General features: G+C 38.0%; 1 protein-coding gene across 1 annotated transcript; it reads right to left on the reverse strand.

Annotated features, from left to right (window-relative positions):
• Positions 1-7,149: 7,149 nt before the first annotated feature.
• LOC112020567 (uncharacterized) lies at positions 7,150-10,616 on the reverse strand. Its single transcript, XM_024053123.2, has 3 exons — positions 10,214-10,616; positions 8,245-8,354; positions 7,150-7,781 (listed from the first exon to the last, which is right to left on the reverse strand). The coding sequence occupies exons 1-3, from the start codon at positions 10,392-10,394 to the stop codon at positions 7,488-7,490; spliced, it is 585 nt and encodes a 194-aa protein (XP_023908891.1). The 5' UTR covers positions 10,395-10,616; the 3' UTR covers positions 7,150-7,487.
• Between the last annotated feature and the right edge of the window lie 10,593 nt (positions 10,617-21,209).

Here is a 21,209-nt window from a genome sequence, read left to right on the forward strand (position 1 = left end):
ATACTGTGCCAAGTAGAGGGCACGCCTATAATGCATGCAACGTATCCTCAGCCTTGGCCTTGCACTGTTCACAGCAGTCCTCTGTTACGGTCATGTGCCTTTTGAGATTCACTTTTGTTGGGATTGCATTTTTAATAGCTCGCCATAGAAAGTTCCGAATTTTTGGTTGAGTCTTCAGCTCCCACACCCTCTTCCATAAGCCATTATCTTCAAGTTGGTAGTCATTGTTGTCCAAACTTTGGGCCCCCACACCTTCTTCCATAAGTCAGGCTATAGATTTAGTTTGTTATTGTGTTCTTTGTGTTTTTAAATTTGAGTTTGTGTTTGGTTCTGGGTTTGTACTCTTACGTTCTTATGTTGATGTTTAAATTTGTGATCATGTTCTTGTGTGTTCTTGTTCAAAATGAATTAGATCTAAATTTATGTATTTTATTATTTTTAATTTTGTTTTTTCTTTTTTTTATTTAGTTAAAATTGATAAAAGGTAAACTACATAAATAGTCTCTATCCTTCACATCATATTTTAATTTGGTCCCTAACATTTCAATTATATCAATTTGATCCTTAACCTTTTGTTACCGTGTCAATTTAATCCATGCTATTATCTCTTGGAGGAAAAATTTAATGTGTCAAACGGAATAAATTAAAAATAAAATTGCCACAACAACAAACAAAGGTACCGCCACATCAAATTTTTTATTTAAAAAAAAAAAAAAAAAAAAAAAAGGTACCGCCACATCAAATTTTTTATTTAAAAAAAAAAAAAAAAAAAAAGCTTAACCGCCATGTCAATGTTTTTGAAAAAAGCCCAAATCAATTCTTTTTTAGTTTGATAATAAAATTCGCTTATCTTATTAAACAAGGGCAAACCCAATCTAAAACACATCTACCTAAAATCCAAATTCCCTAACGTGAGGACGGCAGCGCCTTCCTCTTCCTTCCGGCGGAGCCTTCTTTCTTGTTCCAGCTGCGCCTCTCTCTTTCAGCAGCACCAAGTCTCTCTCTCTCTCTCTCTCAATTAGTAAAAATGTCTATGGAGTATGGACTGAACTGAATTGAACTGTTGAATATGAGGGAGTTGCTATATCATGACACCAGTACATCATTTGAAACTAGTACATTAGTTGATCTTTAAGCTATCCAACACAAAACCATGTACATTGTTATAGTTCCAAAGCATACATTAGTATATCAAGATTTGCATCAATCAAAGCTATCCTTCGAATCCAAAAGAGAACGTTCCGATGCATATAATTCAAAGTTGTCCCTGAGCCAATATTCCAATAAGCTAGTCCAGGAATTGGCAACCCAGACTTGTGTGCATACCTTTTGGCACTAATCTCCTTTTACATTGTTACAAAATAAAAATAATAATAACAAATAAATAAATAATCAAAGCTGTCCTTAAACATGGGGCGATACGGTAATACCCCAAAAACACCTAACTTCACTGTTTAGCAAGCCTCCATATGAGCGTACGTGAGAACATATGATGGAGTACAATTTTGTTTCAAATGAACAGCCATAAAAAACCCAAAAGAACAGACATATGCATAAAAGAACAGCCATAACCAATCTGAGCTCCATACAAAACTATTATATGAAATCATCATCTAAAACATATGACAGGGAGAGAGAGAGAGAGATGAATCTTCTGCCACCGAAATGAAAAATCAACCGCCAGTCATCGCTGCCAGACCTTGTTGCCATCTGAAACTTCTATTTTAGCCTAGAAAGTTAGGGTTCATGGGTTAGGATGAGCGTACATGAGAGTCAGAGGGATTTTAATTTTTTTCCCTAAGCCTAGTCTCCGTGAGAACAACTATTTATTTATTTATTTTTAAATATTTTAATATGATGTGACTATAGAGTTGGCAATTGATGTGGCAAGTAAATTAATTCTTTATTATTCCGTTTGACACATCAGACTTTTCCATCCAAGAGATGACGGTAGTGACTAAATTGACACAATTGAAAGGTTAGTGATCAAATTGAAAAATAATGTAAACAATAGGGACCAAATACATAGTTTACCCATTGATAAATTATTCTAAAAAAAAGATTAGATGCTGATATGATATTTTTTATAATATTTTAATTTCTCCGTCAGCCACTTCAAATATTTATGTTGGTTGACTGATGGAAATGATGAAAATAACACGCGTTAATTGGTTTAGGGACTAAAAGTAGTAAAATTAAAATGTATGAAAAAAAAAAAAAACCAAAATGTAGAGATTAAAAGTGCATTTACGCCTTATTTAAAACAAGCAGATGACTTGTCTTCAATGCTAGCTTTTACTTCCCTCACTTTCCCACCTACTTTGTCCCAATATGTTATTTGCATTGATGCAGTCTTTCACCCTCTCCTATAGAATTTTTTTTTCCAAATAACCTTACTATGCTAACAATTTCGTTAGTTGCCCGGTTTTGAAAGAATGTGGGAAACTAGAATATCAAGTTTCTAAAACTTGAGATTAATCTAAAACTCGAATTTTTAATACTCGATTTTGGGGTTTTTCCATATAATGACATGGACAAAGATTTCCACGTGGATATTGAGTTTATAAAAATTGCTTTGCAAACTCGAGTTTATAAAACTCGATTTCTAATTAACATTTTTATTAAACTCCCTTCTAAAACCAAGTTTCAAAAACACATTTTTGACCACTTAAAACCTAAAATCTGGCACTCTCGCTTTCATACTCTCACTCAGTCTCTGACACTCTCACTCTCACTCTTAGACACTCCACACTCTCACTCTTAGACAAGTTTGGACCAAGTGAACTCAATCATTGTGACAATAGGAAGGCCCCGTGCACCTTTCAGTACACCATTGAAGCACTCTGATATATTGGTTGTCATTGCCCTAAAACGTCTCCCACTATTATGTGATTGGGTCCACATATCCACAGACTCGCTTATTAGGTATGTGTATGGAGGAAAATTTTGATTCTTTTCCTTGCCATCCTTCCCGGTCACCTTCTTCTTATTCCTAATGGCCTCAATTTCGACCAGCTTAATGGACTCAATTATGATATCAAATTTAACTACCTGAGTAGCATATCCTGCTTTCAATGACGTTAACTTTAGAGTCGAGTTCTGAAAATGTGTGTTGAAGTTGCTAGCAACATGTCGAAGGCAATATCTATGAAATACCCGTGTTCTTCCATCATCCCCTCTAGGCCAGTTTGCAATGATGTTTTTTGATACTGAGATGTCGGCTAGAAATTATGCAAATGCCTTCGTCAGATATCACGTGGCCAATCGTATCTCTGAGGCATTGTAAAAACCACCTCCAACTAGACCCTGACTCACAATCCATAACAACAAAAGCGAGAGGGAATACCTTGTTGTTAGCGTCAATTACCATTGCGACCAACAACTTTCCCTGATATTTACCATACAGATGGGTCCCATCAATATTGATAACTAGCTTGCAATATTTGAATCCATCAATGCATAGACCGAAAGGCCAAAACACATATTGCAAAAATACGGTGTCATCTTCACCGGTGGGTGTGATACAATAGAACACCTAGGTAGTCAGATCTTGATCAATATATGCCATTAGCAACTTTTGCAACCTTTGGTAAGACTCTTCCCAATTCCCAAACATCTTCCTAATCGCCTTTTGTTTCGCATCCCATACCTTGTAGTAAGAAGGCTTATGGCCTTGATATTTCGACTCTGTCATAGATCTGAGATGCTTAATTGGGGTAGTGTGATCCTCACATAACTTCTTAAGGATGTTTGCTGCAATAAAATTATAAGTCATCATTCTACCATTATTTCGCACCCTAATCGGTATACACGTGTGAGGACCTACATACATGGTGACCATCATAGTCCGTGGAGATTGGGCTTCATGACTGCGCAGACATACCACTTGCATGAATCATCAATGCATTTCACACAAAGTTTTTTCTTCGTTGACCTACTGATCATAAAATGTTTGTTTTCCTTGAGGGCACAAATTGTTAATACGCGCTGCACCTCCACTTTATTGGCAAAAGTCAACCCTTTGCACAAATTCATCCTCTCTTTCCAAGTAAACACAAATGGTATCTCAATATGTGAAGGATCAACCATATTTTCCCAAGTATTTGCAGAAAATGACAAGGCAGAAGGTGCGTAGGCAGGGATTGTGTTCGTAATGTTTTGGACACTAATAACATTGTCTACATCAAGTTCACTACTGTCTAATGTCTCATTGTCATCAATGTCCCTCTTAAAGTCCGCAAAGTCTGCTCGTTCAATCTAATCTTCAAACTCATCTCTATACAAAATCTTCACCGTTAATGGCAGTAGTCTCATCATCATAGTCATTATCATCACTCTTATCATTGTCATCATCATCATCATCGATATGTACATCATCATCCTCTACATGTGTAGAATACTCATATTGAGCATTCGGAACTATAACCTGTAAACTTGTTGTTGTTTGTTGGATTTCCTCGATACCAACTTCTGCACGTGGCTCCAACTGTATGTACAACTCAATACTATTTGCTGCAGGTATTCTCTCCAACTTGTCAAACATGATCTTAACATGTTTGTCTGTTTCTATCGCCATATACTTGTAATTAATCCGGTGGTTCAAGACTTCATGAGGCATACAATAAGTAATTTGTATGCTGTGTATAGCAGGATTTGCACACAATTCTTTCATAACTATCATCTTCAATTCATCAAGGGTCTTCAACCTACGATCAATTTGGGTATAATAGGTCTTTATACCTAGCCCTTCAAATGGCAATCCCTTGTTCGCATTGGCATTCTAAAGTGGACCACCGTGGTATAGGATTATATCAATTCCAGGCATTGTGAACTTGTTAGAGTCAAGTTACCATGTTAGTTAAAAAACATTTTATCTAGTCAAACTACACAAAGTACAAATTCCAATTCATTCAAAGGGTATGAATTTTATTACACATTTGTTACACATTTCATACCCAAATCCTTTTTCTGTCATGCTAAGACGCTTTTGTGTAAGCTTGTCTCAGACTTGTTTCTTGTTTATACATGCTATTAGGGGTGTCAACGGGTTGGGCCAGGTCGGGTTTGTGCCCGACTTGGACTCGACCCGAAACTTTCCGATGGGTAAAAACAGAAACCGAAACCAACCCGAAATGCTAGTCGAATCTGGCGGTTTGGGTCTTCGTTTGGGTCTCGTCAGTTTTCGGGTTGGATCACGTCGTAGTATTGGTTGATCACCGGATAATGCAAATCACGACGAGATCGCGCCGTATCTCGACGAGTTTTCGCCAGATTTGGACTAGATCTCGACGAGTTCTCATCGGATCTCGTCCGATCTGATGGGTTTCAAGCAAAGTTTCTTCGGATAACTTCAAATATCGCCCGATTTTGTACGTTTTCGTCGAAGAACCTTTGAATATCGCCAAAAGTTTCTGGGTTTATGATCGGTTCGGGTTACTCGGGTTCTGGGAGAGGAAACCGCCAACCGACCCGCAGGCGTCGAGTTTTGAGGGCGGCGACCCACAACCGATCGTCGGAGTGTCGGTTTGGGCGGTTTCAGGTTCGAGCTCGGGCGGTTTGCTCGGGTATACAGGTTGGTTGGACAGTCCTACATGCTATGGTTCATTTCATTGTTCCATGTAGAACTTTTTGGATCCCTAGCCACTACTGTACTGAAAATAGTCCAATAATTGAATTTCTATTTACGAAGAAATCAAACCATGCGTTTGTTTATACTATTGAGATCATCGTAAACTCTATACCTTTCATCTCAAAAATACATATAAAAGAAAGTGCATTACGTAATATAACAAAAAGTTTTATGGTTTTGAAGATATATGCTTTTAAAGAATCCTTTTATATTTATGTTTTCGTTAAGCACTTGGTATTTGACAATACAAATGTTATAACAACTAATGCGTGTGTGATAGACTGATAAACACTTAATGAAACAGTTAATAGACGTTTAAGTATTAGCCTGTCTCAGAGGGATATTTTTCCACTGTTACACATGAATGCAATTTGATAACCCAAAAAATACAGTTTAAAAAAAAAAAAAAAAAGAAGAAGAAAGAAAGAAAAAAGAAGAGCTTTGGAGAGAGGACAAAAAAAATTGGGTAGAAACATGAAATGAATTCAATACTATGAAACATTACATATTTTACTGATAAACAATATTGCAGGATTACAGTACAGAATACCAATTTCTCTCTATCATATTAAACTTGTTTTCAGTAGTTGTATTCTTTCCATTAGATCTACTGTTACAAAACAAGAAAAGGGGAGAAGGGGCAGGTGGAGAAAGGGAAGGGGAAATATTGTATTCATCTATCGCATTGCCACAGAAAAATTTTGCTACAGAAAACTTTAACAATCAAGGTTTTTTTTTTTTTACCCCCAATGGAAATCTAGCTCTAAAACAACCAAAGTACAATTGAGCTCAGCACTAATTGAGGAACTTTTGCACTTAGTTTTTGGCTGAATTTTGAATAGTCTCCAAAAGATGCTCAATTCTATACTTCATAACAGGCTGGCCTGCTCTCGTCTTCTTGAACATCTTCTCTCTTGCAGCCTTCCTCCGAGCTTCAGCCTTTTCTCTCNGTTCGAGCTCGGGCGGTTTGCTCGGGTATACAGGTTGGTTGGACAGTCCTACATGCTATGGTTCATTTCATTGTTCCATGTAGAACTTTTTGGATCCCTAGCCACTACTGTACTGAAAATAGTCCAATAATTGAATTTCTATTTACGAAGAAATCAAACCATGCGTTTGTTTATACTATTGAGATCATCGTAAACTCTATACCTTTCATCTCAAAAATACATATAAAAGAAAGTGCATTACGTAATATAACAAAAAGTTTTATGGTTTTGAAGATATATGCTTTTAAAGAATCCTTTTATATTTATGTTTTCGTTAAGCACTTGGTATTTGACAATACAAATGTTATAACAACTAATGCGTGTGTGATAGACTGATAAACACTTAATGAAACAGTTAATAGACGTTTAAGTATTAGCCTGTCTCAGAGGGATATTTTTCCACTGTTACACATGAATGCAATTTGATAACCCAAAAAATACAGTTTAAAAAAAAAAAAAAAAAGAAGAAGAAAGAAAGAAAAAAGAAGAGCTTTGGAGAGAGGACAAAAAAGATTGGGTAGAAACATGAAATGAATTCAATACTATGACACATTACATATTTTACTGATAAACAATATTGCAGGATTACAGTACAGAATACCAATTTCTCTCTATCATATTAAACTTGTTTTCAGTAGTTGTATTCTTTCCATTAGATCTACTGTTACAAAACAAGAAAAGGGGAGAAGGGGCAGGTGGAGAAAGGGAAGGGGAAATATTGTATTCATCTATCGCATTGCCACAGAAAAATTTTGCTACAGAAAACTTTAACAATCAAGGTTTTTTTTTTTTTTTACCCCCAATGGAAATCTAGCTCTAAAACAACCAAAGTACAATTGAGCTCAGCACTAATTGAGGAACTTTTGCACTTAGTTTTTGGCTGAATTTTGAATAGTCTCCAAAAGATGCTCAATTCTATACTTCATAACAGGCTGGCCTGCTCTCGTCTTCTTGAACATCTTCTCTCTTGCAGCCTTCCTCCGAGCTTCAGCCTTTTCTCTCTCTTCCTTCTTTGCTTGAAGAACTGCCTGCATCTCAATCCTTTCCTTCTCTTTCTTTTCATGCTTCTTATCATACATTTCTTTCAAACTGGGTATACCAGGATTCTTTTTGTTCTGTTTGTTCATACCCATTCTGCTTCCATCTTCAGTTGCATTCTCATCCTGCAACAAACACCAGAATGGTATGTGACTTAAGCTTCCAAACTCCACATGCAACTACAAATCTATATGGATGTGATGGGTTTGGGGTTGGGATTTTGACTTCTGAGTGGTATAAACTTAAAACACCACCAAGCATTTTTTCTATTTCAAAATCAGTGCTTTAAATAAGTGATCTAAACAATGTAATGATAATTAGGACTTCAAAATAGGAACTAATACTCCAAATTGAAATCCACATACTACCTAAAAGGACTTTTTTTTTTTTTTTTTTTAATTTTTATTAAAAAAAAAAAAAAAAACTAATTTATAGGACACGAGTAATGAATTGTATTTCAGAAATAGTGATACAATCGTTTCGGAAAAACTTGTGGTATTTGACACTTTTATTTAGGTCTAAACCTATTTTTAGAGAGAAACCAACAAAAAAATCTAACATTCATATGAAGTAGATGTCATATCAAACCTCAACGGATCTTATAGCTGAGGAAATATCATGTTGCTGACTTTGTTGCTTTAGCAAATTCTTATACTTCTTCACATGCTTTGCATTCTTATAAAACTCCTTTTGCTTCTCTGAAAAAAATGAAACAGGAACCTGTCAGTTAAAATACCACAGTATGACAAAACAAATTTATAATCACTGACATCTTTCCATTCTCTTTCAGAAAAGAATATTTTTTCTCCACTTCATTCTTGGAAAGAACAAGAAGAAACAAATTCTTAATCATTATCACTTCTTTTATACTTGAGTTTAGTATCATTTTTTGCTCGTTCACCCATCTAGGAAACAAACAGAGGATAATGGATAATTATCCTCAACGGACAGCAGGTGCTATGCCCCCAAGTTGCACGGTAATAAAGGGATCCATTCAGCAAACAAGTTCAATCAGTGGCTTTTATATACATCAAAGTTCATGTAGCTCTGGTTCAAAAATGGCTCTCTGCTCTGCCAACTCATTTTCCTTGCCCTAATCCTTGAAAACAATTGTTATCACCATCTTTGAAAATGATGTCCTTGTTGCTCATTTCACAACATAATTCTATTTTTGTAAGAATTAAATATATTATTAGCTAAGAAGCATGGGTATGGGTATGACATGGCGACACAACAATTTTTGTAGCCCTTACCTAGGAAGCATGGGCACGGGCATGACATGGGTACGGCACCCCAAATAAAGTGTCGGTGCTTCCTAAATTATTAACTGGAATATGCCTACATTTCTCTCAAAAGGAATTCAAGAACATCCACAGTCTCCCTCGTCCTAGTGTACGACTCACATGGTTTGTAAGTTATTGACCGTTTGAGAACACAGTGAATAACTAACACATCATATCTCATGTTTATGGGGGGTCCTAACTGATTCAAACAATGCAGTTCAGCTCACTTAATATGAATCAAAGAGGAACATCATTTAAAAAAGGCTAACCAGAAAACCCTTTTTCAAACTGAAGTAGTGAACTGGAGACTGTAAGTTTATGACACCAAGTTGGTCAATAAGAATTTGGTAATTAGTTTTTAAAACTATAATTTCCTTTCAAAATTCATTCAGGCAAAAGACCAGAATTACGTAAGCATTGTACAGCTAAAAAAGTCTAAAGTTTGCATCCCCACCCCACCAGGATGGAATACCAAAAAAAAATTTCTCATTCCACAAATACTAATCCTGACCAATTCATACTATGCACTATGCTGTTCAGCTCACTTTTTTATAATTTGATAGTTGGGGGTGGGGGGATTTGAACCCCATACGTCTCAATTGGAAACACCAGGAGGTGCCAATTGAGCTATAAAGCTCTTGACGCAGTTCAGCCCTTTAATACAAAACAAAGAGGAACATCATCTATTCATCTAAACTAAGCTAACCAGCAAACCCTTTTTCAAAGTGAACTGGACTCTGTAAGATTATGACACCAAGTTGGTCAATAACAATTTTGTATAGTTTCTAAAACTGAAATTGCCTTTCAAAATTCATCCAGTCGAAAAACCATATAGAATCACACCAGCATTCTACAGCTTGAAAAGCCTAAAGCTTTCATCCCCACTAGGCTGAAATACCACAAAAAAAAAAAAAAAAAAAAAAATCTAATTCCACAAATACTAGTACATATAAAACATTAGATTTTGGAATTCCAGAAAGTTACTATTATTCCCATATAGCTCAAAATTATTTTATTTCCTTTTCCTGCATTTTCTCATCAACCAACCAGAAATTTAGCTCTAAACCAAACAGTCTCAGCTCTCATGTCCCACTACGTCATACCCATCAAACAGAACTAACAAAATAACCCAAAAAATAAATCAAATTGAAATAAATAACCCAATAACTAAAAAACACAAATTGTCAAAGACTCAAACAACAAAACCTTCATAAAAGAAAAAAAAAGACTGAAACTTTATCAAAATAAATGAAAAAAAAAAAAAAAAAACGTACTTATGAGAGATGGGTTGTAAAAATCTCCTTTTGTTTTGGCATTAGCGAAGGCCTCGAGCGAAAGGCCACCCCCACCTAACCTCTTCTTCTTCCTCATGTTGTTGTTGTTGTTCGTTCTGATCAAATTTGAGCCATTGTTTTTCCCCCTGTTTTCCTCGTCTCGTGGTTTCTGATGCTTCATTGTTGCAAAGGGGTTGGAATTCGAGCTAAATGTAAGAGGAAATTTTGCGAATCACAGAGAATTGGAATTAGGGCAAAAGAGGAAAAAAAAAGGGAACGAAATTGAAAGTTGAAACCCTAATTTGCAATTTTCTGAGTGCTGGGAATAGGCATGGCAATTGCAGCGCGACCCATGGGAATCCGGACCGGCCTGAATCCGGACCCGACTCGGTTACAAGTTAATAAAATTACAAAAAAAAACCCTCATATATATATATACACACACACACACTTATAAACCCTAAAACTAATTCTCTCTCATTTCACAACACACTCACCAGCCGCCACTCTCCCACTCTCACTCACTCTCAATCTCACCATTGAACATACCACAACCTTGCCTCAAGCACTCCCTCAAGCGATTAAACATATTGGATTCAATGGAGTTGTATGTTAAGATTAGTGCTCTCAAATCCTATTGTATGATACTATGTATGATTTAATGTTATCATTAATAAAGTTGTTTTTATTATTATCTAAAATAATGATAACATGAATATCTGATTATTATCATATAGTCCATGAGATGCATAGTATGTGATTTATGTGATTTAGTCACAGAAAATATAGATCACAAGTCTTTATAAACTTAAAATTTTAATTCTTAGTCGGTGATGAAATTGAGTATTTCATCTATGAAGACTATAACATATCAACTAAGACGATTTGTCTTGATCATGGAAGTGAAACTTCTAATTGATATGTTTTAAAAGTTAAGACCTATTGAACTGGATCGCTGTGGGATTTATTGTTCTCCTAACTACTGTCAAATGAATAATAAATCTCACGACTTTAATTTACATAAACTCTCAATCCTGAGAGGATAGTGAACTTATTTATGAAATATAGGTTGTTTTGATATATCAGGAGTGAGATCTAATTTAACGGTCAAAACCTTAGTATGTTAGGCAGCCACACGTAGTGCTAAATGAACACATATCCTCAAGACGGAATTTATAGTCTCTATGTAGAGATAAAAAATATTCCCTTGAGATAAATTTAATGAGTTTAGTTATTCAGAGTGTTAGGCCTGACCACTTTAGTAAAAAGTTACTAAAATTTATATTTTATGAAATTTGATTTCATAAATATATATGAATAACTCAAAAGATTAAACTAGGTGCTCAAAGATTAAGAACTAGCAATTTTCAAAGTGGCAGTTATATATTATAACTTTGTATTACTATGAATATTTTCATGAAGGGGTTAATTGTTTAGATAATAAAGTTTTTGGATTTAATTTTATTAATAAAGCCTAGAGTGTAATTATATTTATATAGTGGTATTAAATATAATTACTGGTAACTTTGAGATTGTCAAGAGTTGACAGATAAGTTTGAAGCCCATTGGAGCTAGAGCCTTATTAGTCCCTTTGGTTCCATCCCAAACCACACACTTTAGCCCAATTGGACTGACCCAAAAGGCTAACATAATTAGATAATCAGTTATTTATTTAATAAGAGTTACTAAATAAAGTAACTGCCAAGATAGTTAAAAACGTATGTATGATTAAAAGGAAGAGAAAATAGTTTTTCTCTACATAATCTTGGAAATACACTTTTCCAAAAGAAAATCAATGTACACAAGAACTAATTGAGAGATCACGCCTCTTGGGCATCTGTGGAATTAAGGTGAAGAGTAAAGGTCTTCCCAAGTTCAAAATTCTTTTGTTTTAAATTTCACTGCATTAAGGCATACTTTTCTATTCTTTGTTTTTAAAATTCTAGATATTTCATGTTATTTCACATGAATGAACAAGATACTTGTGTTGCTTCCACTGTGTATTTTGTATGAGATGTAAAACTGGTTTTAATCCAACATTGTACAATTTGGAGACGAAGTCTTGGGAGACTTTGCCGTCAATGAAGAAGCCGAGGAAGGTGTGTTCTGGTGTGTTCATGGATGAGAAGTTTTATGTGATTAGGGGAATTGGAGGACCTGATTCGAAGGTTCTTTTTGTGTTTTTGTAAGCAAAATTTGGGTTTGGATTTTTTTTTTTTGAGCCAAATTTGTTGGGTTTATTTTAGTGTTTTGTTGCTAAGATTTTCAGATTTGCTAAGTTTATTTTTGGGTTTGCAAAATTTCTGAGATTTGTTGGATTTTTTGTACAAATTGGTTTGTTAGATCTTGGCATTCGTTTGGATGGCAAGAAAATTGCCAAGAAAATGTTGTGATTGCCAAGAAAATTACATGTATATTTTGTGATTTGTGATTGTGGGATTGTTCTGATTTCTGGGTGTATGATTTTGGGCCGGGTTTGGGTGCAACAAAAAAACCCGTTTATTAAACGGGACAAGTTTGGATAACAGTACAGACTTGCGAGTAGGGTCCGGGTATAAAGAAACCTGGCTCGAACCCGATCAACTACCATTCCTAGTTGGGAAGAGATTTTGTACTTTTCAGGTTGGTTTGGAAGCTGGGTCTGGGTAATAAAAGTTGAACACGTGGTAATGGGATTTTAAGTTTAAATATGATTTTTTTTTTTTGGAGAAAGAAATATGATTAATTTTAGGACTACATCTTTTACCACACACATTTTTACAATTATTAATCCTTGTCATAAAAGAATATGATCTTAGATTTTTTCTTGATAAGGTTTTTTTTTTTTTTTCCTTCCTATAAATAAAATAAAATAAAATATACATATTAGCTGATAACTTAGCAATAAGGTAAATTTTTACAATTATGAAGATACAAATTGTTTTTTTTTATTATTATTTATGAGAGAAGATACAAATTGTTATTGGTAGGTAAAAAAATAATGCTAGTGAGCTATATTTGAACTAGTTAAAAATTATTAACACATCCATGTAAATTGATACGTTTTTTAAAATCTTGAGTTCAACTTGAAATTTACAAAGCTATATAGTTTAATTTATAGTAGTTTTATATTTTAAGGGTTGAACACTTTAACTTAAACTTTTGGAATTGTATGATTTAATTTATTTTAAGATTTAAAATATAATTTGTATTAATTACTATTATTATTTATAGCATCTATAACAAGAAAATTTTGTATCCTAGGTGTAGGAACTCAGTTTGGATTGACCCTGAGTTTAGCTGGGTTTTCAGCCCAACAAGCCCAAACAATAAATTTATAGAGGGTGGGTTAAAGGTTTAGGTGCTGGCCATCGATCACCAGCATGCTTTCTTTATAAACAAAAACCTAAGAGTTTCTTTACAAATGGGGGATGCTCCTTAGCCCTTGGCCGAGGAGACCCTTTCCTTCTTTTTTTTTTTTTTCCCCCTCCTTTCTTTCTTTACTTGCTTTTCTTATATAGTGTCCATCTGCCTATCTCCTTATTCCATCTGTTGATCATCCATTTGCCTTTCTTCTGGCCGTCCGTCCCATCAGAGGCCTTATCAGTACTCAAGTGGTTCACTCTGATCAACGTTGCCCTGCCAAGGGGTTATATCCCCATTAATGCGGCCAGAGGGGTTAGGTGAATGCATTAAGTGCGAATGTGACAGCTTGCTCTGAGCTTGTCCCCTCCCGAAAGTTATCCTTAGAATGCCGAGGACAAACAGGTCCTCGGCGTGGGTCATAACAGAGGTTTTGTTTGACTTAGCCTTGGCTGGTCAGTCCTCCTCGGCGCTGTCCTTGGGCCTACCATCCGATGGGCCGAGGCTATCAGGCCCACGGGCCCCACAATAGCCCTCAAAACCCTGCTGCACGTTCCCTCGGGCGGGGAGGAGGGTTTTGACACCTGTGGGCTCTCTAGATGAGTCGCCTCACTTCGGTTCGTGTTGATGCTGGCGGCTTTTTGACTGCCCGATGCGCGTTTGTAGCGTTTCAAGACTTAATGGGTGCCCACATTAAATTCTGGCGGCACCACGTTTCCCACTTTCAACGGCATGATCTTTTGCCTTTATGAGCAAGCGGTTACATTTGGGAAACTTAAGGGGGAGTATAAATACCTGTTTGAATCACCTGGTTTCATCATTTTCGCGCTTACAATTATTGACGCATATGATTTGAATCTGGTTGGACTTGTACACTATCTGAAGAGTATCGTCATACTTCTGTAAGTCTTCTTTTTCTAGCGGCCCCGAATTTCCTTGATTTTACTCCTTCTTTTCTTCTTTTAGAACTTTTAGTGTCTTTGGGGAATGGGTAAGTTTAAGAAGTTGGTCGAGTCCGACGAGATGATGAACAAATTCATTGTCGACTATGGAATACCCAATAATGTGAGTTTGAAGTACTGTGAAGAAGGGGAGTGGTACCTTAAGAGGAGAGAGGGTGAAGTTGTATCCCAATATTTTTTTTGTAGAGGGAGGATGAGAATCCCTATGAGGCCGGTGACCCTCAATTACCTTAGGCATTTCCGCCTGTCTCCTACCCAGTGTGCCGCGAATGTGTTTAGGATATTAGGGTGCGTAGATATCTTGAATGAGAAAATGGGGCTGAGACTAACTCACCATGATGTGAACTGGTGCTATAACCTTCATCACCTGAGGGGTAAGACGTATTATATGAATACGAGGGACGATAGGATTCGTCTCATCTAGTGTCTTCCTGATTCCAACAGGGGGTTGACTCAAGATTTTCTTATAGTGTCAAGAGAGTGGCACAACGGCTTTCATTGCCCAACAGTAGAGGGGGAGCCAGGTAGGACATCCAAAGTAGGAGATAATTTAGGTTTCAGTATTCTCCAGTTTTATAATGTATATTCGATTTGGTTGACTAACCATAAGAGTTTCACTTTTCTTGCCACAGATCTGCACGCCTTTGCACGTCATTTCCATTTGGTTAACAAAGCGGATTTGGAGACCGTTCTTAGGTCGGACCTTTTCCTAAACGAAACCGATAACCAGGTCCGACCTGCTCATCACATCCTCGGATGACCCAGCTCAGAAATCATTCCCAGTCCCGAAGCACGTAATTAGAGCTCGTGACCCTCGGCTTACGCAGATCACCGTGGTGGAAGACAGTTTTGCATTTACTGAGGGGTCTATATACCCGAAGGCATTCCGCTAGCAGGTCCCTCTCATCCCAGCAAGTAACGGTGGCGAGAAAGGACTATCTAAGAAGGCAAGGGAAGTGGTTGAACTGAGTTCCTCCGAGGACGAATATAGGTGTGTTTTGACCTAGCTGATCAGTCCGAGGATCCCCCTTGGTGATCTAGGAGACCCTCATTTGTCCGAAGCCGATCTCCAGTCCTTCAGAGTTGGTACTCAGCTGAGATAGGTCTAAAAAGAAAGCCCCAAACCAATCTTCTTGACTTACTCGAAGGCGGTTCAAAGAAGGGTGGACCAGAAGAGTCGCAGCCCAGCCTCCAGCACCTCCGCCCCAGATTCTAACTGTGCAAACTAGGTCGTCTTCTGCTCCACAGTAACGGACCCTTCTACCGAGTCTTATGACCCGAAAAGGAAAAGACTTTCCAAGGGTAAGGAGCCAATGGACGGGAGCAAATCTCATTCCCCGCCGAGGAGGGTAGGTTTCGCAGGCCTCCGAAGCAACTGAAACTCGAGTGACCAGCGGAAGGGTAAGAAGGCCACCCAGCAGTCCGAGGCTCAAGCTTGGCTGCCCGCTGCCATGCTCCATGATCAGCCCCTATGGATAACGCTTCGATGCGAGAATCCCAAGGAAACGAGCGGGCTCTCGTAGCCGAGCCCTGGAGAAGTCTCTTCTTCTTCCCACTGACATGGCCGAGTTAGAAAAAATGAGTGGGGTAGAGGTTGTCCTCGACCTTAAGAAATATCTAGGCATGGTGGGTCCTTTAGCACCTATTTACTTTATTCAAAGTTTGCCACTTAGTATCTTTCTTTCTTTTTACGGAGCTACTTGTTTTTTATTGGCAGGCTATCTAGGCCCTTTTCAGGTTAGGCGAGGAGGTCGATGACCATAGTAGTGCCTTAGCGCAAGAGCGTGAACAAGTTCTTAGAGGCTGCCAATACTCTAAAGAGATCTGAGGCCGACCTGAAAAAGGCGATCGATGATCTGACAGAAATGACGAAGGCCAGGGATACTGCTGTCTCTGACCTAGCCGTGGCCAGGAAGCAGGCTGAGGATCAAGCTAATCGCTTGCAAGATGTTGAGGGTCAATTACAAACTGCCAAGGAGAGCATTGCCTATATGAAGGAAAATTGACCAAGGCAATCCATGAAAAAGGTGTTGCCGAGTATGCCAGGGACGAGCTGTGAGAGCCAAAGACGAGGTGGTATTTGCGAAAATAGACGCTGAGCGCTCTGTGGAAAAGCAGAGGAGGATGCTTTCGCAGATGGGGTGGCTAAGACTGAAGCCATTCTTCAGGCTCAAGTTCCTGCAGTGTGCAGGCATTATTGTTCTCAAACTGGCATGAAGCCCTCAACCAAGCAGGGGTTGATATTTCATCTGATCTTAGAAGGGAGGACAGGGTATATTACCCTATTGCCATTCGCGAGGTTACATTTGCTGCTCCTGAGGAGGGATCCTCATTACCATCGGTTGAAAGTCATGATAAGACCGCCGAGGATGCACCGTTAACTGATCAACCATCGAGGAGGTTGAGCCCCAAAGAGCGTTGGGGACGTTGTAACCAAGGTCAGGAAATACCTTAAGACGTGGCAAGTCCTCCGGCGGACCTTTCGAAACCAAGCCCTTAGGCCCTAGCCAAGCTTTTTGATTTACTTATTGACTTAATTTGCCTACCGAGTTGAGGAGACTAGCATACGACATAGGATAACTTTGTTTATTTTCTCTTTGATGATTTTTTTTTTTTTTTTTGTTTCTTGCCTCAGTGGCGTTGTAAGAGAGTTGTATACTTTCCGTTTGAACTGAATACATAATACTTTGCTTCCATCTGATGATGTCCTCTTTTATTCGCTTTACTATTGTACTCTGCTCATATTCGTATCTATTCTGGAGTTAGCCTTATGAAACCATCTGTTATCCTTCGAATATAAACCTAAAGATCGTATTATAGCTTGACTCTGAGTAACGCCTTGGTTTTTCTTCAGACAGTTATTTTCTCCATGGGTTTGAGTCCGAAGACCATGCAATACCCTGGTTATGCCCAGTATTTCTATTTTTCTATAAGCATCTAGTTTCCCATAGGTTTGGGTCCGAGGACCATGCAATACCTTGGTCATGTCTGGTGTCCAGATATAATGGTGTGTGTAGTTTTACCATAGATTTGGGTCCGAGGACCATGCAATACCTTGGTTCTGTCTACCACTTCTATTTTTCTGTAAGTATCCTTTACCATAGGCTTGGGTCCGAGGACCATACAACACCTTGGCTAGTCTGGTGTCCAGATACAATGGTGTATGTAGTTTTACCATAGGTTTGGGTCCGAGGACCATACAATACCTTAGCCATGTCTGGTGTCCAGATATAATGGTGTGTGTAGTTTTACCATAAGTTTGGGTCCGAGGACCATACAATACCTTGGCCATGTCTGGTGTCCAGATATAATGGTGTGTGTAGTTTACCATAGGTTTGAGTCCGAGGACCATGCAATACCTTGGTTCTGTCTACCACTTCTATTTTTCTATAAGTATCCTTTACCATAGGCTTGGGTCTGAGGACCATACAACACCTTGGCTATGTCTGGTGTCCAGATATAATGGTGTGTGTAGTTTTACCATAGGTTTGGGTCCGAGGACCATGCAATACCTTGGTTCTGTCTACCACTTCTATTTTTCTATAAGTATCCTTTACCATAGGCTTGGATCCGAGGACCATACAACACCTTGGCTATGTCTGGTGTCCTGATATAATGGTGTGTGTAGTTTTACCATAGGTTTGGGTCCGAGGACCATGCAATACCTTGGTTCTGTCTACCACTTCTATTTTTCTGTAAGTATCCTTTACCATAGGCTTGGGTCCGAGGACCATACAAGACCTTGGTTCAGCCTAGTACTCAGATATAATGGTGTGTGTAGTTTTACCATAGGTTTGGGTCCGAGGACCATGCAATACCTTGGTTCTGTCTACCACTTCTATTTTTCTGTAAGCGGAGGTTTGTCCTCAGACCGCTTTATAGAGATGATTCCTCCTTGGGTCAGATTATGATCTTTACACGTGGCATTGATCTCGCCTCCAGCTCGAGGCCCCATCTTTTTCATTTATGAAGTGCCCTTTGTCTGTTCGTGTTCCGCGCTGGACGTCTCGGTGCGCGAAACGCGCTTTCATTAATGTCCTCGTGAATTAACACGAGTCCAACGGTCTACGGCCTCCTTGGAAATTGATGGCTTCATTATTATCTCAACTGATAATTCTCTTTTCGAGCTCCGCATGAATTAATTCTTACCAACCCCCAACCCTATATTAAGTGGGGAGATGGTTTCTCCACAACCCATGGACCTCTCAACACAAACAGAACAAAACACATTCCTCCAACTCCCCAAGCGCTTTAACAACCCCGCCGGAATTGTTACCGGGATTGACAAAAATCGGTATGGCCGCAGCCCCACTGGGCTTTTCGGTGCGGCAGAGTCTAGGCGTAACCCTGATGGTGCCCTTCGAGGTGTCCCAGAAGGGTGTTGTTAGAGATCCTAACGTCTTTCCTCGGAGCACACCCCCGACGAGGAAGATGTACGAATTCACCTCATGGCGGTGCTCGAGTGTTGCCGTCTCCAATGGTCAACACTCGAGAGGATCGGAGAGAATCGAAGGAACATCATGGGGGAAGGTATCCCGGAGCCCCTGCATCTGCTCCTCTCTTTGTTCCAGCTCCGCCTGGCCGAGAAGGGAGTTGTTGGTGGCCCGGAAGCATGATTGCCCTTCCCCTTCTCCGCCTCCTGTCAAGCTCTCCCATTCTCTTTATACCAATAAAGGGACGACTTGACACTTCCACCGGCTAGTTTTTTCTTAGGGCGGCTCCACCTGGGCCTCTGATTGTAACTTGTACTTTTTCTATTCATGAAATAATAAAATCAAGATCTTTCTTTTCTTTTTCTCTCTCTTTTTTTTCTACTGTCAAATCTTATATATATATTTTTTTGTTGTTTTTTTTTTTTTTTTTTCAACCTACTGTAAAACGAATACTCGGAACACTCGCCTGGTGCGCCGGCCAGCACCCTAATCCTTCCCACAGACGGCGCCAATTGTAGGGACTCAGTTTGGATTGACCCTGAGTTTAGCTGGGTTTTCAGCCCAACAAGCCCAAACAATAAATTTATAGAGGGTGGGTTAAAGGTTTAGGTGCTGGCCTCGATCACCATGCATGAACTTTCTTTATAAACAAAAAACTAAGAGTTTCTTTACAAATGGGGGATGCTCCTCGCCCTTGGCCGAGGAGACCCTTTCCTTCTTTTTTTCCCCCCCCCCCTTTCTTTCTTTACTTGCTTTTCTTATATAGTGTCCATCTGCCTATCTCCTTATTCCATCTGTTGATCATCCATTTGCCTTTCTTCTGGGCGTCCGTCCCATCAGAGGCCTTATCAGTACTCAAGTGGTTCACTCTGATCAACGTTGCCCTGCCAAGGGGTTATATCCCCATTAATGCGGCCAGAGGGGTTAGGTGAATGCATTAAGTGCGAATGTGACAGCTTGCTCTGAGCTTGTCCCCTCCTGAAAGTTATCCTTAGAATGCCGAGGACAAACAGGTCCTCGGCGTGGGTCACAACAGAGGTTTTGCCTGACTTAGCCTTGGCTGATCAGTCCTCCTCGGCGCTGTCCTTGGGCCTACCATCCGATGGGCTGAGGCTATCAGGCCCACGGGCCCCACACTAGGTTAAAATTGATACGTTTTTAAAAAATCCTGAGTTCAACTTGAAAATCACAAAACTGTATGGTTCAATTTATAGTAGTTTATATTTTAAGGGTTCAACACTTTAACTTAAACTTTTGGAATTATATGATTTAATTTATTTTAAGATTAAAAAAAATTTGTCTTAATTATTATTATTATTATTATTATTATTATTATTATTTATAGTATCTATAGCAAGAAAATTTTGAAGTACATATTCTATGTAATGACTTAATTTAATTTATAGGTTTTTGTTTTATTTTTTTTTTTTTTAAACTCAATGAATTATTTGCAAACGAATAGTTTGTTTTTCTTGCAAATAACTTGCAACATATATACATTTTTACAACTATGTTTACCAAATGACTTGAATGAGAGACTTTTTTTCGCAAAACAATGACTTAAATTCAAACGATTTAATTTGATGAGTTTATGCATAGATTGTTTTATTTACCAAACAACTGTAGAGTAATTTAAAAAAAAAAAAAAAAAAAAAAAAACTTCTGAACAACTTATCGCATAGATTTTCTAAATTGCACAACTTGTAGTACAATACCTCACTTGCTAACGAACTATACAAAGGAACAAACAAAATATGGAGGAAGCTAAGGACAAAATAATTTGTGGGAAATTGCAAAATATAGAGCAGTTTTTATTTTATTTTATTTTATTTTCTCAAGATAAAACTAATTTTTGATCAGTTACCTAAAATTAGTGCTTGTGCCACACAGGAAAAGTGCAATTTTGAAATCGATAATTAATAGTCCCAAAATAAAAGCATTGTTAAAATAGAAGATGTCCACATTGCATATCAGTATAACTCTTTTAGCTAGAAATAAATGGCACATACAAGACACTTACATAACAGTACAACACAAACAGTATTATCTTGTTAAGGCGAATTAAATTCAATATAATTATGCGTTTGAAAGATTCAATACAGTGGCCATAACGTAGTAACTTTCAAGTTTTTGCAATACAAAAAAAGTCGTATTGTTTGGTGGCATGCCTAGTATGAATGGATAGTGAGACCTAATTTGCCAATCAAGGTACATTCCTTAATTTTGCTTTTCTCTTATAATCTAGTGGGGATCCAAGTA

This window comes from Quercus suber, unplaced genomic scaffold (assembly GCF_002906115.3).
Source record: "Quercus suber isolate HL8 unplaced genomic scaffold, Cork oak 2.0 scaffold_343, whole genome shotgun sequence".
NCBI classification, from domain to species: Eukaryota; Viridiplantae; Streptophyta; class Magnoliopsida; order Fagales; family Fagaceae; genus Quercus; species Quercus suber.

What these genes read in the sequence shown, in the direction of transcription:
- LOC112020567 (XM_024053123.2), bottom strand. Translation starts at nt 10,394, where the DNA reads ATGAAGCATCAGAAACCACGAGACGAGGAAAACAGGGGGAAAAACAAT. An exon ending in TTACAACCCATCTCTCATAA is followed by an intron (nt 8,355 to 10,213) that starts GTACGTTTTTTT and finishes CATTTTTTTCAG; the next exon opens with AGAAGCAAAAGGAGTTTTAT. An exon ending in CAGCTATAAGATCCGTTGAG is followed by an intron (nt 7,782 to 8,244) that starts GTTTGATATGAC and finishes TGTTTGTTGCAG; the next exon opens with GATGAGAATGCAACTGAAGA.